Genomic DNA, 16,066 nt, shown 5'->3' with positions numbered 1-16,066 from the left:
AGCCGGCGCATCCGGGTATTTAGCGCCGCGGTGCGGACCGCGGTGAGGACTTGGCTGCTGGCTGCCTGCTCAGGGCCCCGAATGGCGCCGCGCCGCCGCCATCTGTGTTTCTTCCGCCGCCCCGAGCGGCCCTTTCCCCCCTCCCCGGGGGGCCCCGCGCCCTGCCGCTGCCGGCCTCGGCTTCCCCGCTCCCTGGGCTCCCCGTCGCCGGGCCCCGCTCCCGCCGCCGCCGCCCCCCGCCTGCGCAGGCCGCCCCAAACGGCGCCGGGTGCCGCCGGGGTCCCGCTACATTTCCCCTTTGCGCCCCCATAGCCAGGCGGCCGGGGGGGGGCCGGCCTGGGGCGAGCCACCGGGGGCAAGGGCCAGGCCTGGGCCGCCGGGGGACGCCGATCCCGGCCCGCTGCGGCTCCCGGGATCCCCTCGGGGACCCCGGGAACAGACCCCAACTAACACAGGGAGCCCCGAGCCAGGCGAGGCGCAGCCCGACCTGGCCGGGGAAGGGGGAGGGGTGGCTCCCCCAAGGCTGGGGGGGCCCCAGGGGGAACCCCCTGCTCCCAGCCCCGGGACCCCCCACTCCTGCCCTCTCCCCAAACTCCTGCTCTGCAAAACTTTCTTTAGTATTAGATGGGACGTTTGCAGCCATCCCTCTCCCCCAAGCGTCCCCCTGGCTGCCCCCTGCCAGGGGCTGGGGGTATATGGAGAGGAGACATGCCCCAGCCATGCCAGAGCTACGTGGGGTACAGGGAGAAGGCTTCCCTCAATTGCCCCTCTCCCCAAAAACAGTACCCCACTGGGCACAGAGACTCCTAAACAATCACAAACCCAGCTGCCATGGAGAAGAAATTGGGGGCAAAGACACCCCCCACGCCCCCCCCCCCTGCCCCAGCCCTCGCTCACACCCAGCCAGGTATCTCCAAGGCTGCACCTGCCCCCTCCCCATTCCGTTTGCCCCCCCACCCCCGCAGCCTGCTTTGGGGACTTGCACAGGGACAATCCTGGGCTGTTTTATGTCCTCCTGCATTTTTAGTGGGGATCGATCTTATTTCTTAAAAACACATTTCCACCCTTTTTGAGGGGACCAGAGGAGGGGGAGCCTGGGACTAGGAGAGGGGCAGATGATCAAGAGTGTAACCGTCACTCACATATCCTGGGAAAGTAATTGCTATTAGGAGATTAAAGGTACGTGCCATCGCCATTTTGCTGGAAGGATAGGGGTTGTTTTTCTTCCCTCTTTTCCTTTTATTTCTTTTTTATAACAAATATGAATAAAATAACATCGTGGATGCAAAAATTGAGGCGGAGGGCTGAAATCTGAGAGTTTGTGGTACCGAGTCACTTCAGCTGGAGAGAGTTAAAATGCATCCGAAACACTTTTTAATACTCATAAAATAGCCTGGAATCCCAGCAACACGAAAACCACCAGCAAACGTCTATATAGATCTACTATCTATCTCAATACATGGACTCACCCCTTCCTTACCAGCTCAATTACAGGATTTGACATAGGGAACAATCACACAAGGAGTTTTTCAATTTAAAAACGATGCATAGGAAGAATTATTTTATTTAGATACAGGATTTAAATAAGGTACCGTGCGTCCTTGACATTTCCGTATCTGTTTCTATCCAGCTCCCTCTTTCTGTGTGTGCTTGTCTACCCCGTCTAATAGCTTTCGCCTTTTAAATTCAGGTGGGTGTTTATTTTAATTGTGGGGAAGGGGAGAAGCGAAGACACGATTAAAAAAACACGAAGCAGAGAGAAAGAGATGTGCTGCACATATTAGGCTGATGGTTTATCACTACGCAGGAGAGAAAAGTTATGCAGTGAGCTGAGTCTAGGCAAAAGTGAGATTATTAGGTCGGAAGGGGGTAGGATCTGACCCTTCTAAAATATTTTGATCCAAATTGTGGATCAGTTTCTTTACCAATAGGCACGCAGAGATTAGACTCGGAGATTAGACGCTGTTGCTTCATTCAGCAGCAGCTACATTTACATCCAGTGCCTCGTGTACTTTAGCAGCAGTTTAACTTGTGACAGTTTATTAAACACGAGGGGATTTTTTTTTTAAAAGACGTGGACGCGTAACGAAACTAGCAGCCTTAAACAAATCACAATGAAGATTAAAAAAAAAAGAAGAACAAAAAAACTAATGCCTTGGATTAATAGTTCGTGCAAAAGAGTCTATAGTGGCATGCTGCATGCCAGAATGAACATTTAGCTCGAACAGCAGCAAACAGAAAAGTAGAGGGGTGGAAAAGTAGTGCATTAAGTTGTTTGCAAAGTCCTGAACGTCAATAGAAGACATTTTTAAATGGGAAAGAATCGGCGGAGAGGGATGGGAAAAATCCCATTTTTATGCAAGAGCCATGCCAAAAAAAAAAAAAGGATATGAAATGTATTGCAAACAAAATAAAGCAAAACAAACATTTGCTAACATTGAGGAGGGCAAACTTCTGGGAGGGGAGATCAAGTTACAGCGATCCAGTATTTCACCTACATTTATTTAGTCTTGCTAGCTGGGGAGACAACAGGAATGACTTCAGTGAAAAAACAAACACATGTAAATAGATTAAAAAGGCTGAAATTACAAAAATGAACCGAAATACAGTTTGATATCGATCTGCATTATGCATTTAGGGAACGGTACATTGCTCTCTCTCGCTAATCTCTTACATTAAAAATCACCCACGGTGACCCACTAACAATCCTGCGTGGAAGGTAGTCATAGCCGCTTTGAAGAATTTCAGTCAGCTGATCAATAATGTTTAAAGAGGTGACTAGATAAAGGATTCCCGAGTTTCACTACAGGCCACCGTAGGATGGCCAAGAAATGCATTGTGGGAAATGTAGTATCCTTTTCACCGTGTTCTCTTGTCAAGCAATAAATCCTATGGCTGTGTGACCTTTCAAGGAAATGGAAGGGTACTGTATGAAAAATACAAGCTAAGAGTTATTTCTGATTAATACTGCTCCACAGTAACATGTTTATGATACAAAGGTATTTTGTATGCAGTACATATTGTCCTTGCACGATGTTTTAAGTAACACTTTTCTGATCAAATGCATGGTTGTTAGTTATAATTTATGGGCTATAGTACACAAAGCAGTTGTGGTGCAAAACTGGCACGCCCATTATTTATTATTCTAGCAATGCATGAGTGCAATAAGTAATCCTACCTTCTTTTGATTGAGACTATATATTCCCACCACATTACCTCTGTTTGCAAAGCAGGGGGTGTATTGGATCCCAAGCTGTTGTCTTGTTGGATGATCACATAGCAGCAATGTCCAGGAATGCTTTGTACCATCTATGCCTGGCCAGGAGATTGTGACCATTTCTTTCAGCTGATGACCTTGCTATCATGTTCTGTGTTTTTGTTGATTGGGAGCTGGATTATTGCAGATCTATCTGGAAATGTAAAATAGTAGAAGAATTAAGCCGATGCCATCTATAAAAGCAGTGCTTTCTGGTGGCAGCATGTGTCGCTGAGGATTTATGATCAGCACTGGCTGCCTCTTGTTTTTCAGACTGAATTTAAGATGCCAGTTTTGATCTAAAAAGCCCTAAATGGGCTGGGATATTGCTGTTAGAGAGACATCTTCTCTCTATGCTATAACTGCCACAATTACAAATCAGTGAAAGCATTTGTGTGGGATCCCCCTTGATTTAAAAGAGTGGGGTGGGTAGTGGTGTTTTCTGTGAGCAGCCTTTGTGCTAGAACAGGCTTCTTCTCTGGTTTGAAATAGCCCAAGATTATTGAACTTCAGAAAACACTGCAAGATGCACCTATTTGTCTGGGTTGCTATGGAGGTGGGCCTTTGAGATTAATCAGGTGCGGGGGGGGCAAGGGAGGAAAAGGAGTTAGGTGTTTTATAAATAATCTAATTTTGTTTATGTAGTTCATGGCAGGGATACCTAGTGCCTTGGATAGGAGCCCATCCCCCACCTCTTTTGAAATAAATCTAATAAAACAGTACTTCTCCCTCCTCCACTGCACCCTGAATTGCACTGAACACTCTGTTCAAATCTTCTTTACCCTAGAATCATGAATATTTCATTCAAGACAAAACTGATTGTAGCAGAGAGTTCTCTATCCTGCTGTTACACTGCTAGAAAGGAAAATAATAGGTGGTGTTCTTACAGATTTTTATTTTCTGTTTTGTTTGAATGCATAATATTTTGATCCTGGAGGAACGCTTATTTTCAATCCTTGGCTAAACGCACAGCCTGCTTCATGTATTAATGTAGTCCATGTGAAGTATTCAGATTATGTACAATCCCAGTTTTTGTAAATTTCTAACTCGTGGGGCTGCAAAGAACACACTGTTGCTTTCCTCAGTCTGCAGGCAGCCTGAAATAACACACCTGCCACTTACTAATCTCCATGGAGAGTCAATGCCAAAGGCTAATGAAAACATTTAATGTGAACATTAGCAATGTCAATATTGATCAGTGTAGTGATGGGGCTGTTTGAAGAGGGAAGAACTAAAGAGATGCATAAAGTCAGTCAGCCAAAAGGATTTAAACAGCAATGCTCTTCAAAATGCAACTGTTTGCCCATTAGTGATGCTGAATGACAAGAAAAGTACCACCTAAATAAATAACTGAAAGTTTAGATACTTCTTAACATCCATATCTAACCTTTACCTCCTATTGCCATCAGAGGGAGTCATGCTACAGCTGGTGAACAGTATGCACTCTTAAATTCACACCCCTGGCTATAGTTAACAATGGAATTTTGCCCTCTCTAGTGAATGAGTTGAGACTCTTGGGTTAGGTGGAACCTTACTGCAGGTGAAGTGCAGCTGGCTCTGGCTTCTTTCCAATTGCTGGCAACTGGACCTCTGCCTCCCATCCCCTGGAGGCCCTGCCCCTTCTCCACCTCTTCCCAGGGACCCACCCTCCGCCTCTTCCCTTAAGGCTCCACCCCTGTTGCTCCCTCTTCACCTTTGTCTCTCACTGGATTGTCTCAGCTGCTTGACCTGGAGGTAGAAGGTGGCCCTGGCTGAACAGGGACAGGCATGGGTTAATGACCCGGCACCCCTGCAGTACCCAGACTTTTGGTTTGGGTGCCATTTAGGGTTGCCACATGTCCAGTTTTGGGGGACACCCTGGCAACCCTAGGCATCTGGCCACAGAAGCCAAAAACTGGACTGTCTGGGTAAAAACGGGACGGGTGACAAACCTACTTCCATTAGGGCCAGCATGCACACAGTGCCTGTGTGTCTTCGTGCTCTTAACACCTGGCTCTATAAAGGGGACTTTATCTCAGCTACTGTTTTTCAGCAAGCTGGAAGCAGCGAGCAGCAGCTCAGCAGCCTCAGGTGCTAACCTCCTCCGCCCCTTTCGGAGGTGTGTGACGTAATTAAGACCAAACGCTGCCACGAAAGTTTTAGGATAATCAGCAGTAGGTTTCTACCAGTGTTTTGGCCCCATGGAGTACTTCCTTCCTTCAGCCTGCATTATTCTGTTGAGCATCTCCTGCACCATTTTGCAGTATTTGACCCACTATTAAGGCCAAATCTACTAGGTCCCAGTAGTAGCATCAGATGAGAAGCAAGAGGTCTGTAAGAGATGAGCAGGTTCAGTAAGGGCACAGTGACATTCCCAGGCAGGGCTTTGGAGGCTGGGCTTTCACCAGTTGCTGAGATAAAGGTAGTTTTATCTCCCCCTAGTAGGGATAGTGATGAGGGTACTGTCCCTTGATACTGATCATCCAGAGGAATCAGTCTAACAAGTCAGGCACCAGCAGCCAGAGGGGTGCATGTCCAGCAGAAGATCTGTGCCTGGGATCTTTATCTCATCATCCCCTAGGATAAGCTTATGCAGGGTTGACCTAAGCCAGACCAAAGGAGTTTTTTGACCTCGAGGTTGCAGTCTCCAGTATTGCAGCAGTATGTGTTTACAGGGGCCTGCGTGGTAGCATTGTGCTCTTTCTTTGGAGTCCAGGAAGAAGAGAGGGAGGTATGTGTCTCATGCCACCTCTTGCCACCGTGATGGATCTGATACTTTAGTAATTTCAATACCTGAAACCTTCACACTGGCAAGGGCCTAGCTGCATCAGGTGTTTCAGTATCAAGGAACTTTGCATCTACTGTTTCTGTGGTGGTTGCATTAGACTTTGCTCCCTCCGTGCCAGTGAGCTGTCAGAGCGTGCGAGCACAAGACCTCAGTGCTCTGTGCCATCATCACTGAGATGAGGAAGAAAGATGGGATCTAAACATCCAGCCCCATCTGGGAGGATTTCAAGGGGTGGTGGTGGTGTTAATCAGCAGTGGTTGAGAAGTCTCATCTCTGACATTCTTCAGCCAAAACAGGCTGATGGGTTAGTTTGAGAGCTCTTCAAGGTGACAAGTTATAATCTCCTTCCCCACACTCATTTTGACTATACTGTCTCAAATGAAGTGCTTCAGGTCAGGGACTTCGCCTTCTTAAATTGTCAAACTCTGCATCCTAATTGTGCTCTATGAAGTCTGCAAATGCTGTGACAATTAGTAGTTGATGCCTTTTGAGATCAAGAGAGACGGAAGGTCATTTGTTAGTGTCTGTGAGTGGATTAAGGGGAGGAAAGGACAGGCTAGTTATTAATGGCCATTTCTTTGATGGATGATTTTTTTCTTTTGCTAGGATTCTAACTTGTTTTAAAGGATAATTTTTTCCAGCAGTAGTGAATATGCGTATCCCTTCCACCTAAGTCAGTGGCGCCCAAGTGCCTCAGGTAAGTCAGTCAATTCTCACCATTTTATTAAAAAGAGTTTGGACAATGACAGAAACCGGCCTTATGAATAGTGGAAAGCAATTGGCCAATGACATCTAGGAGCATGCAGCCAACATGGTAGCACCACATCGCTGACTACGGGTGTGTTCGTTTTGATGGAATAAGTGGGCCTAGAGCAGCGGTTCCCAAACTGTGGGTCGTGACCCCAAAGGGGATCACACTCTCAACAGATGGGGTTGCAACAATCCCTACTATGTGGAGGACGCCATTTTGCTCTGGCCAGCATGTGCGGTCACACTGTGCGAAGAGCAAAATGGCGTCCTCCATGCTGTCTGGGGCCCTGGCAGGAAATACTTCATTAAAATGGGGTCATGATGAGAACCCCTGGCCTCTAGGCAATCAAGGATGTTCACATGATCTGCCCCCGTCCAACATTAAACAACTGAACATGGTTCAGGGGTTTGAGTAGAGAGAGCTCAGGCTGCTTAGGTTCATGCCAAACACTTAAAAAAAGAAAAAAAAAAAAAAGACAGGAAGGCCCTAATTGGGGAACAAGAACTGCACATTTAATACAGGGTAGTGATGGGGACAGAGCAGTTAGGGCACAATGTCAAAACTTCAAAACTTTTTTTTTAAAACAACTGCATAATTCCTTACTGAATTTTAACTTTTACAGGAACACCCTGCTAAGGCATAGGGTGGATTCTTCCTCATCTTGGTACCAGGAATAGATGAATTTCTAGAAGATACTACGTAGTTCACACACAAGGTATCGGGCTCACTGCAGTAATCGCATGGTGTAGTTTTATGGCTTATGTCAGACTAGATGATTGGAATGGCCTCCTGTGGCCTCTGTTTCATGCTATTGAATTCTGTCTGGTCAAACTTGCTGCTACCCCAACCACTCCATGCCTCCGAGTTTTCTCTGCACACAGCAGATGGCTGCAGAGAAGAGAACCAATTACATTAAAAACCCACTTAGGATCTCTTTGTTTAACATGCCAACATTCTTCAGGACTGACCACATGCCAGTTTAGGATTATGTCACCACACTGCATTGGGCTACTATGTTCTTTTCGACTTCGCTGCAGAGCACGAAGGACTGGGGGAGCAGTTGAGAGTCCCAACAGGATGGATCTCGGATCAGCCAGTGATTTTTTTTTCTACTGCCCTTGCTAGGGTTGGCTACCGCCAGTCAGGAAGATAAGTCACATGCTCAAGGTACAAAAGTCCCCTGGCATCTGCTGGCTCTAGCTTTGCCTCAGGCAGATCTCCGCTTCTCTATCCCAGTCCTACTAGCAATGTGCAAAACCTCGTGGCACAAAACCAGAGCTGGCTGGGGGGAGTGGAAGGAGCTGGAGGGGTGGCTACAGCTAGAGAGATGAGCCAAGGATGATTTTGGACACACCGCTTCTATGACTAAAGAGCTTTCACATTCTTCTGGAGGAGCCTGCAGTTAGTGCTGGCTAGAAGAGAGGGCTGCTGCTGGAGGAGTGAGTCAGCCCCAGGAAGCCATGCTACAACAGGAAAGGAGCCTCAGATGGCTGCTCTTAAGACCAGAGACTAGTTTATGAGAGCGGGCAGTGCAGGTCTAACAACAATAATCAACACAATCTAGTTGTGTAAGCAAAGGCGTGAGAACAGGCAGAATCTAGACCTACCTTTAAACCCCACAAATGAGGAAGAGGGTGCAGCTCAGCAGCCTTCCTCTTGCAGCACCGGTTTCTATTACCTAGATGTCTTTAAAGGCCAAAGGAAGTGTTTAGCTAACCCTGTTGTACTTGATCTGGGGCCCACAAAAAGCTTAGTCACAACCTTTAGGCACTAGTCAGTTTCCACCATCCAAGAATCAATTCGGGTTCCATAGACTTTGACCAATTCAAGTGAACAAGTGCACAATCTTCCCTCGCTGCTCCCTGCACATCTACCTGACACCCCTGGGGAGAATTCACCTACAATTAAATTAGTGTCATCTACAAACAGTGACACACGCTGCAAAGGGACCTGGAGAGATTAGGGCAGCTCTGCACCCAGGGAGGTGGAAGCCTAGCACAGACACACCTAAAATCATTCTGTAACCAAGCAACGCAGCCACTGTGTGAAAGCACTAGATTTTCATCTCACCCCGTTCACCCCACCCCACTGTTTTAGCAAGCACTAGAATGGGCTCAGGGAACGTGTGGTATCACAAGCACAAGGGGCTTGGGCTGAGCTCCACTGATTTCAATGGAAGTCAGGAACCTAGATTCCTTCAAAGATTGGAACCTGGCTCCCTATTTAGCTGGTTACTGTGTCTCAGTTCTTTCAGCAGGGACTGATCTAAGCTGTCTGTTTTCATCCAATTGTTAACACTTTATGTTCCATTCCTCATCCCAGTTCCAGCATGTGGCACCCCTCTCCCCTCCTGCAAATTGATACATAGAGTCTTACATGGGATCCAAATGCCAATGAACACTTTTAGGTGCTGCTCTTCCATAGCTCCAGAGGCCTTTTTCAGAACAAAAGCTCAAGTGTTCACCTGCTGGGTCAATGCAGGAGCAGGCTGACTGAGGAAGTTAACAGTAGGTCTCACCCATGTCCTCATCAAATCTACCTGTCAGCTTTTCACACTAAGTAGTGATATGTAGCATCTAAAGTGAGGAGGGGAGAGGAATTACACACTTCTGGTTTGCATCCTTTATCACTCCACCCCATCCTCTGAACTACCCACTCCCTGCTTTTTGTTATTGTTCCAATAGAGTGTGACAGGACAAAAATCCAGCATCAGTTTGACAGGCGAAGTGTGGGGACACAATTTAGTCAAAATACTCTTACACTTACCTGTTCCTTTTGTGGGGAGGAGGGGAAGGTGTGCATGGTTTTTTTTTTTTTGGAAGAATCAATGGGGTAGATCATCCCCCTCTCCACACTTGTGTGGGGAAAAAATATCTATCATTGCCTCCTCAGGCTGGACAGAGAGGGATCCTCTCACTTCTTGGACAACTAGACTGGGGATTTCTCTCTGGTAAGGGTACATGGATGGGTAGCAGGAGAGAGAGAATTTTCTTCACTCCATCCACAAGCCCAAGGCTAGGGAAGTGGAGCAGCTGTTCAGAATTCCCACTCTGCTTCCAAAGAAAGCCCTGAGCAAGCAGAACCTCCTGCTCACACCCGCAGGGCTCAAGACTCTCAGGCTAGCAGTAGGAATATGCTCCCCCTAGGAGATAAACATAAGTTCAAAGGTGGATCTGATTGTGAATGAGAACTGTAAGGGCACGTTGGAGGTGACCACCACTGAATGACAGCTCTGACTGGACTATAGGGAGCCCTCTGTCAGTGCATCCCATGAGTGGGAGGCAATGGCATCTCAATCAGCTTAGGAAAGGAAAGGAAAATGGGCACATTCTGGGAAATCAGATCATTTCCAGGTGACTGTGTTCAGGACACCCACAGCTGCTCTCCGATTTCAATTCTTACCTGCTTTTGTTCTTGCAGCTAGCACAGGGGCTGTCAGAACAGGACCCACGAGAAATGTCTGCAGGAAAGTGAAGACTGGTTCTTCCACCAGCTGGTGCTAGTGAGCCTAAGTCCACATGGCCCCCTGCCCTCCATTCAATCACCTTCTGGCTGCAGAGTTTAAGAATGCAGCATCTGCCAGAATTGGCAGGCTGCTATTTCCAGACTAGAAGGTGGAGCTGAATGGGTTGAGACAGAGAAGCAAAGCAATAACTCACACTCACAAAGGGCTTCCTCCATTGAAGCATGGTTGTCCTATGGGCCAACTCTGATACTGTTCATGTGTAGCTGTACGAAGACTTGGGGACGTGTGTAAGCATGTGTACAGCACTTTATATCTTTGAAGCAGGATATAGATATTAACTCGGCGAGGGGACCAGCAGATGAGGAGCGGAGTTGGGCAGGGAGCAAAGCCAACATCCTTCCCCTCCCCAGCAGCAAGCTCACAATCTAGTCACCACATGCCAGACCTAGGTATGCTAGAAGGAGGGCCCCTCTCTTCAGGCACAATCTGCAACTCAGCCTCCCACTTCCTTTGTCTGGTAAGCAGGGAGGCTTCCCTGCGAAGGTTAAAGGGTGCTGAGGAGAGGGACAGTCCTGCTCCATGAGGACACTGAGCCACCAATCCCAATGCAATAATTTAATAGGATTCCCCTCTGATCTCTGAACATTTTATTAAGTTAAGAGTTTAACTGTGCAGAAGGACAGCCGCTGCCTTCAGCGTTTGGCTTCGGTGGACACAGCAGCGGCGTGTCGAGTCCCCTCTCCTTTTCAGGAGTGTTAAGCAGGAGGCCTGGCTCTTCCAAAACCTCCAGGGCACTGGCCTAGCCCTGGGTCACACACACGGCCCATAGGTACAGAAACCTGCCTTCGATACAGTCCACAGTCACCAACAGCTTGAGCACGCTTTCTCCAACATCTCCTCTTCCAGGGGCCATGGGGAACGTATACAGGACATTGGTTCTCTAGCATGGTGAGCCACGGTCAGTCTCCTGGTGCTTGGTCCTTCCAGCACATCCAAGCAGGCTCACAAAGCAGTTTGGAGGAGTGGGGAGGTAAGAGAGGACAAGGCGGCACACTCCACAAGGAGTGCTCAAGGCAGGAGCAACATCCGTCTCTTCTCTCTTTAGCTGCTGGTTAAAAGATATTGTAGATTTAAAATGTTCCCCACCCACCCAAAAAAAAAAAAAAAAAAAAAAAGTGAAGTATCTATAAAATATAGCTTTTCACATATAAAATCCTGAAGAAGGTGCACGTAGGAGCCAGTCCAAACGATGTGCTCAGATATGCAGGGGCATGGGATGGGGATCCGTGAAAGACATGGGAGCTGGTTTCCTTGAGGAGGGTGTTAATGGATGGGATGCGACCACCCACTGCCCACAAGAGAAGAATGGAGCAACACCAACCTAAGGAGGAAATACAGAATCAAGGCGAATAGCTTATTTCAGAGTGTCGCTGGGCCCCAGGGCTCTGGGACTTCCCCAAATCTAGCAGAGGGTCATTTCCTGAGATGCCAGCCAGGGGCACTACTTGTACTGCAGCCGTGCGGGCCCAGAGCAATTCAATCCCCTGTTGGGCAAGGATAGGTGAGGGACCCGCCACATGCACATTTGTTCTGTCTCTCTGTGTAGCTGCTGTGCAAACAACAATCCCCCTACCAGAAGAGAGGGATCAGGGCCCCACGCAGGGGTTACTGCTCCCTCTCCTCATCTAGCTGCTCTCACACCCCACATCACCCACCAAGATGCATGAACAGGGCCTAGAGAGCAGGGCTCCCTGGTGCTGAGGTCCCAGCCTCTGCCAGGGGAGACACGAGCAGAAAGAGAAACATTTCCATGGAATCAGATCCAGCAAGAATCAAACCCACGCTAGCGCTCTCTCCTGACTCACAGCGGAGCAGACATGACCCCAGCCAGCAGAACAGACCCCCCCGGCCCAGGTCCACTCCCCTCCATCCCACTCTTTACAGGGTCCATGTCAGGAAAGGCCCAGAATGTCTCAAGGGAAGTGGAGGATTTGGCTGAGACTTAAAGGGCTCTAGCAGCAGAGAGAGAACAGAGCCTGTGCCTGGGATCCCATTACAGGTCAGTCCTTCCTCAGCCTAGAGCCTGTGTAGAGTCTGGTACTGGAGGAACTACAACTGCCTCCTCCCTCTGTGCTCTGGCCCCATAAGCCCTGCTCCTCCTTGCTGCGAGCAGGCTTGTGCACGACGCAGCTCGTGGCTCCTGGCCGCTCACCTCTATTCGCTGATGCTGTTGCGCAGCATTTGCTTCTCCTGCAGCGCTGCCATGGCCAGGCGCAGATGCTCCTTCAGCTGCTCGATCTCCCGCTCCGAGCGCAGCTTGATGTTGTTCAGCTCCGTGTAGACATCCTGGTATTTCCCTGAGGCAAATCTCTTATCCTGCAGCAGAAGGCAAGGGATCACCACCCAGCTCCTAGTGTTCATGCCAGGGGAGGGCAGACACCACCAGGAGGAAAAAACCAAGGAGAGCAAGACCTAGGTTTCAATCTGAGTCACAGCCAAGGCAACCAGGGGGAGCACAGGAGCATGGCAGAGCCCTTAGGCTGCTCAGCAGAGACCCCCACAAGATGGGACAGGCCTGGCATCCACAGAGATCAATTCCGACTGGCTGTTCAGAGAAGGGGTGCAGAGGGACAAGTGAGAGGACTGGGCGGCTATCAAGCAACTAACCATTACAGACTGGAGGGGCTGGTTTCTGAAAGCTGTTCAGCTATATGTGGGGATTGAGAGTTGGGGCTCAGGGAGTAGACAGCTGTCTATAGCCACCAGGAAGAGGAACTGGAAGAGGAAAAGGGTATGACTAGGAGCAAGGGGAAATTAAGACTGGAGAGCAGGAAGGTTCCTCCAATGGCAAGAGCCATTTAATTGTGAAAGTCTCTCTCAGGGAGGAAGTGGTGGAAGCCACCTCGCTTGGGCCATTTAGAACAGAAGCAGGCAGAGCAATGGCAAATACACTGCTTGTAGCAATCTCACCCTGGCCAGAGGAAGGAGCATAAGGACCCTCAATAGAGCTCGCCTTCGATGGGGTGAAGCCTGTGGACAAGGCCTGGATGTGGGCAGGGCGACATACAGCCAAGGAGTGGGAAGTAAGGCAGACAAATTGGGAGTTCCATCCAGATTGCACCAGGTTTTTTCCACCTAGAAGGGCTCCCAACACTGAGTGCACACACACCCCACACTGCTCTGGGGGTTAATGACCAACAGTGGCAGGGAACCAAAGTGAATCTAATAGAAACAAGAGACCCAAATCACTCCCACTCAAGCATCATGCGCTGAATGATTGTCCCAGACCTTACTTTCCCCACTATTTTCCTGCCTCCAACGTCAGTGAGGTCTTCACAGCCCTCCCCTTGGTAAATGAAACCCCAGGAAAGGAGCAAACGGCTCCCAGGAAATGGTACCTTTTGCATCATCTGGAGCTCATCTTTAAGACACTGAACCTCTTTCTTCAGGTACCGGAGTTCATTCTCCTTCACTCGAAGCAGCACCTGTGAGGGGGAGAAGAGACACTCAAGCTATTAAGCTGAGAGACACGGCAGAAGAGTGTGTTGCAGGGGGAGGGGAAGGAAGAGCCAGGAGCACGAGGCCAGGAAGTGCTGGAGATCAAGAGCGAGATGCAGTGGCAGAGCTGTGGAGGGGAAGCTTGCATAGCTGCTTTCTGCACGGCAGCTTGTACCATCCGCTCCTCTGCTTTATGTGAATTTGTGCCCCTGGAATGTGTCAGAGACAGGCCAGAGGCCACCGCACACCTTGCTGCTCTCCCCCTCGTCTCTTTCGTAGTCCAACAGAGCCAGCCCACCAAGGCAGGCAGCGGGTTTGGACGGCAGGTGTTCAGCGCAGCCCAGAGACCGCTGTGCATGCTGCAGACACGGGTCAGCAGTGCACAGCACCACTTGACCTCTTTACCTCTAGCTCGCCGGAGCTCCTCTCGTTGTTGTGCAAGGCCCCACCCCCTGAGCCCTGCGAGTCAATGAAGGCCCGTAACCTCCCGATCTCCTCTGACAGGGACGTCTGCAGCTCCTGGGGACCAGAACAGAGTCATCAGGGGAGTGTGCACGCACCCACAAACAAGAGCCCACTGTTAGGTGCATCCCTGAGAGCCAGCCAGGCCCATGCTGCTCCCTCCCCATATAGATGCTCCTTCACACCCCCCACCCAGCTTAAAGGGCCCATTTCCTACTTTGCCCTGGATTGCACAACTCGTTTGTTAAGGGGATTTCTGGCTCCGTAGGGAACGTGCCCCTGGGATCTTCCAGCCTGCCATGCAGAAGGCTCAGCCCTCTGGGCAAACGTGTCTCTTGCCTGGTTCTGTCGGAGCAGCTCCTTGCCCTCCTGTTGGCAGCGCTGCAGCATCTGCTCCCGCTCTTCTGCCTTCCGTGTGAGGTCCCCGATCTCCAGGCACTTCTGGGAGTACTGCTCGGAGAGAACTTGCAGCTCCCGCTTCAGCGAGTCCACGTCTGATCTGCCACAGCCACCAAGAACGTGACTTCAGAGACGTCCCATCCCCCTCCCAGGACCCACTCTCTCACCAACACCACCCTCCACCCCTGGCTATGGACACCACCCACTGCCTCCGCCCACACGGCTGCGACCCCCTGACACCACTGTTACTCAGAAGGGTCCCCTCTCCTGAACAGCTGGTAATCAGAAGAGGGAATCCACTAAAACTGGGAGAGGAAAGAAATGAAGAATCCAGTGGGAGGAGAGAGGGAGCCTATTCGGGTCTATTGGAGATGGGGAGGTGCAAGAGACTGTTTGTTCCTCTCTGAGCACCCCCTCGGAGGGAGGGGATATCCCACTCCCACCTGCAGGGTTAGCATCTCAGGCCATCGCACCCATGTATCCCCCTACCCTTCCCTGGAAGCAGCGCTAGGACAAGGTAGCGGAGGCAGGCTAGAAGCTAATGCTGGATATCTGGAAGGCAGACGGGTGGAATAGAAAAATCCACCCTTTGGCCCACTGTTAAAGGGGACAGCACTCTCCAACTCGCCCACCTGGGTCCTAAAGGGACCTAGCAAGCATGGAGGCTGGCCTGGGCAGCATCCATTGGGCGGGGACAGGGTGAAAGGGACTGTGCAAAGACTCCTTACTGGTGCTGCCTCCGGAGGGCCTCTGAGCCTGACCCGCCCTGCTGGAAACTGCGTGTCCTGCCCAGCTCCCTGTTCAGCTCCTCCTTGTGCACCTTCTTCAGCGCTTCAATAGCTACAGAGGGGGAGAAAGAGAGATGTGGAGTTGTGTGTCCTGAGAGACTTGGCTACTCTCCTGCTTGGCAGAGGGAACTGAACGGGGGTAGCTCCTGAGGACGCACTCCCACCTACCGCCAGAAACCCCAGCTCCAGGACAGGTGTGTGTGTGTGTGTGTGTGTGTGTGTGTGTGTGTGTAAGTGTGTGTAAAAGAAGGAAAGAGCTTACGGCTCAGGTCTTGCTTTTTAAAAATGGAATCGCATCTCATACCCAGGAGCCTCATATGGGCATGGGGCACACAGCCATCTCCTGAGGAAGCACGGGCATCTATGTGACCTACAACTGGGGAAACACACCGTCTCACTAGCCTCAGCTAGTGGAGCTGCTCGCTCACCACCTCCCTTACCAAGGAAAGCACGTGGGGGATGGATTTTTCCAATCTTACTTCTGAGCCCATTAAAGGGATACAGCAGCCTGTGATTCTGTTCAAAGCTAGCAGCATGAAGGTATGTACACAGCATAGAGCCAAGGAGCCCACAGAGAACACAAGAGATGAGTAGGGGGCAGATAGTCCCAGGATCTTTTAACCACGTGTCTTTTCCAAAAGAGCCCCTTAGCTCAGATTTGGATCTTAGCCCACGACCA

The 16,066-nt window shown here is 49.9% G+C and overlaps 1 protein-coding gene across 2 annotated transcripts in view; it reads right to left on the bottom strand.

Moving 5' to 3' along the window:
• Positions 1–10,872: 10,872 nt before the first annotated feature.
• The window catches only part of TRIOBP (TRIO and F-actin binding protein), a 33,739-nt gene continuing 28,545 nt past the window's right edge, over positions 10,873–16,066 (bottom strand). For both annotated transcript variants that reach the window (XM_067559454.1, XM_067559455.1), the window contains exons 9-14: positions 15,328–15,439; positions 14,540–14,699; positions 14,144–14,257; positions 13,639–13,725; positions 12,453–12,616; positions 10,873–11,621 (exon numbers count right to left, since the gene is read on the bottom strand). In XM_067559454.1, the coding sequence (XP_067415555.1) occupies positions 12,455–12,616; positions 13,639–13,725; positions 14,144–14,257; positions 14,540–14,699; positions 15,328–15,439 (635 nt within the window). In that variant the 3' untranslated portion in view covers positions 10,873–11,621; positions 12,453–12,454. The remainder of the gene's footprint in view (positions 11,622–12,452; positions 12,617–13,638; positions 13,726–14,143; positions 14,258–14,539; positions 14,700–15,327; positions 15,440–16,066) is intronic.

The sequence above is a fragment of the Emydura macquarii genome, unplaced genomic scaffold (genome assembly GCF_026122565.2).
Source record: "Emydura macquarii macquarii isolate MOO-44397 ecotype Brisbane River unplaced genomic scaffold, CSIRO-AGI_Emac_v2 contig_2205, whole genome shotgun sequence".
NCBI classification, from domain to species: domain Eukaryota; kingdom Metazoa; phylum Chordata; order Testudines; family Chelidae; genus Emydura; species Emydura macquarii.
Note: the sequence above shows the minus strand (reverse complement) of the source record. Positions and strands in the feature narration are given on the sequence as shown.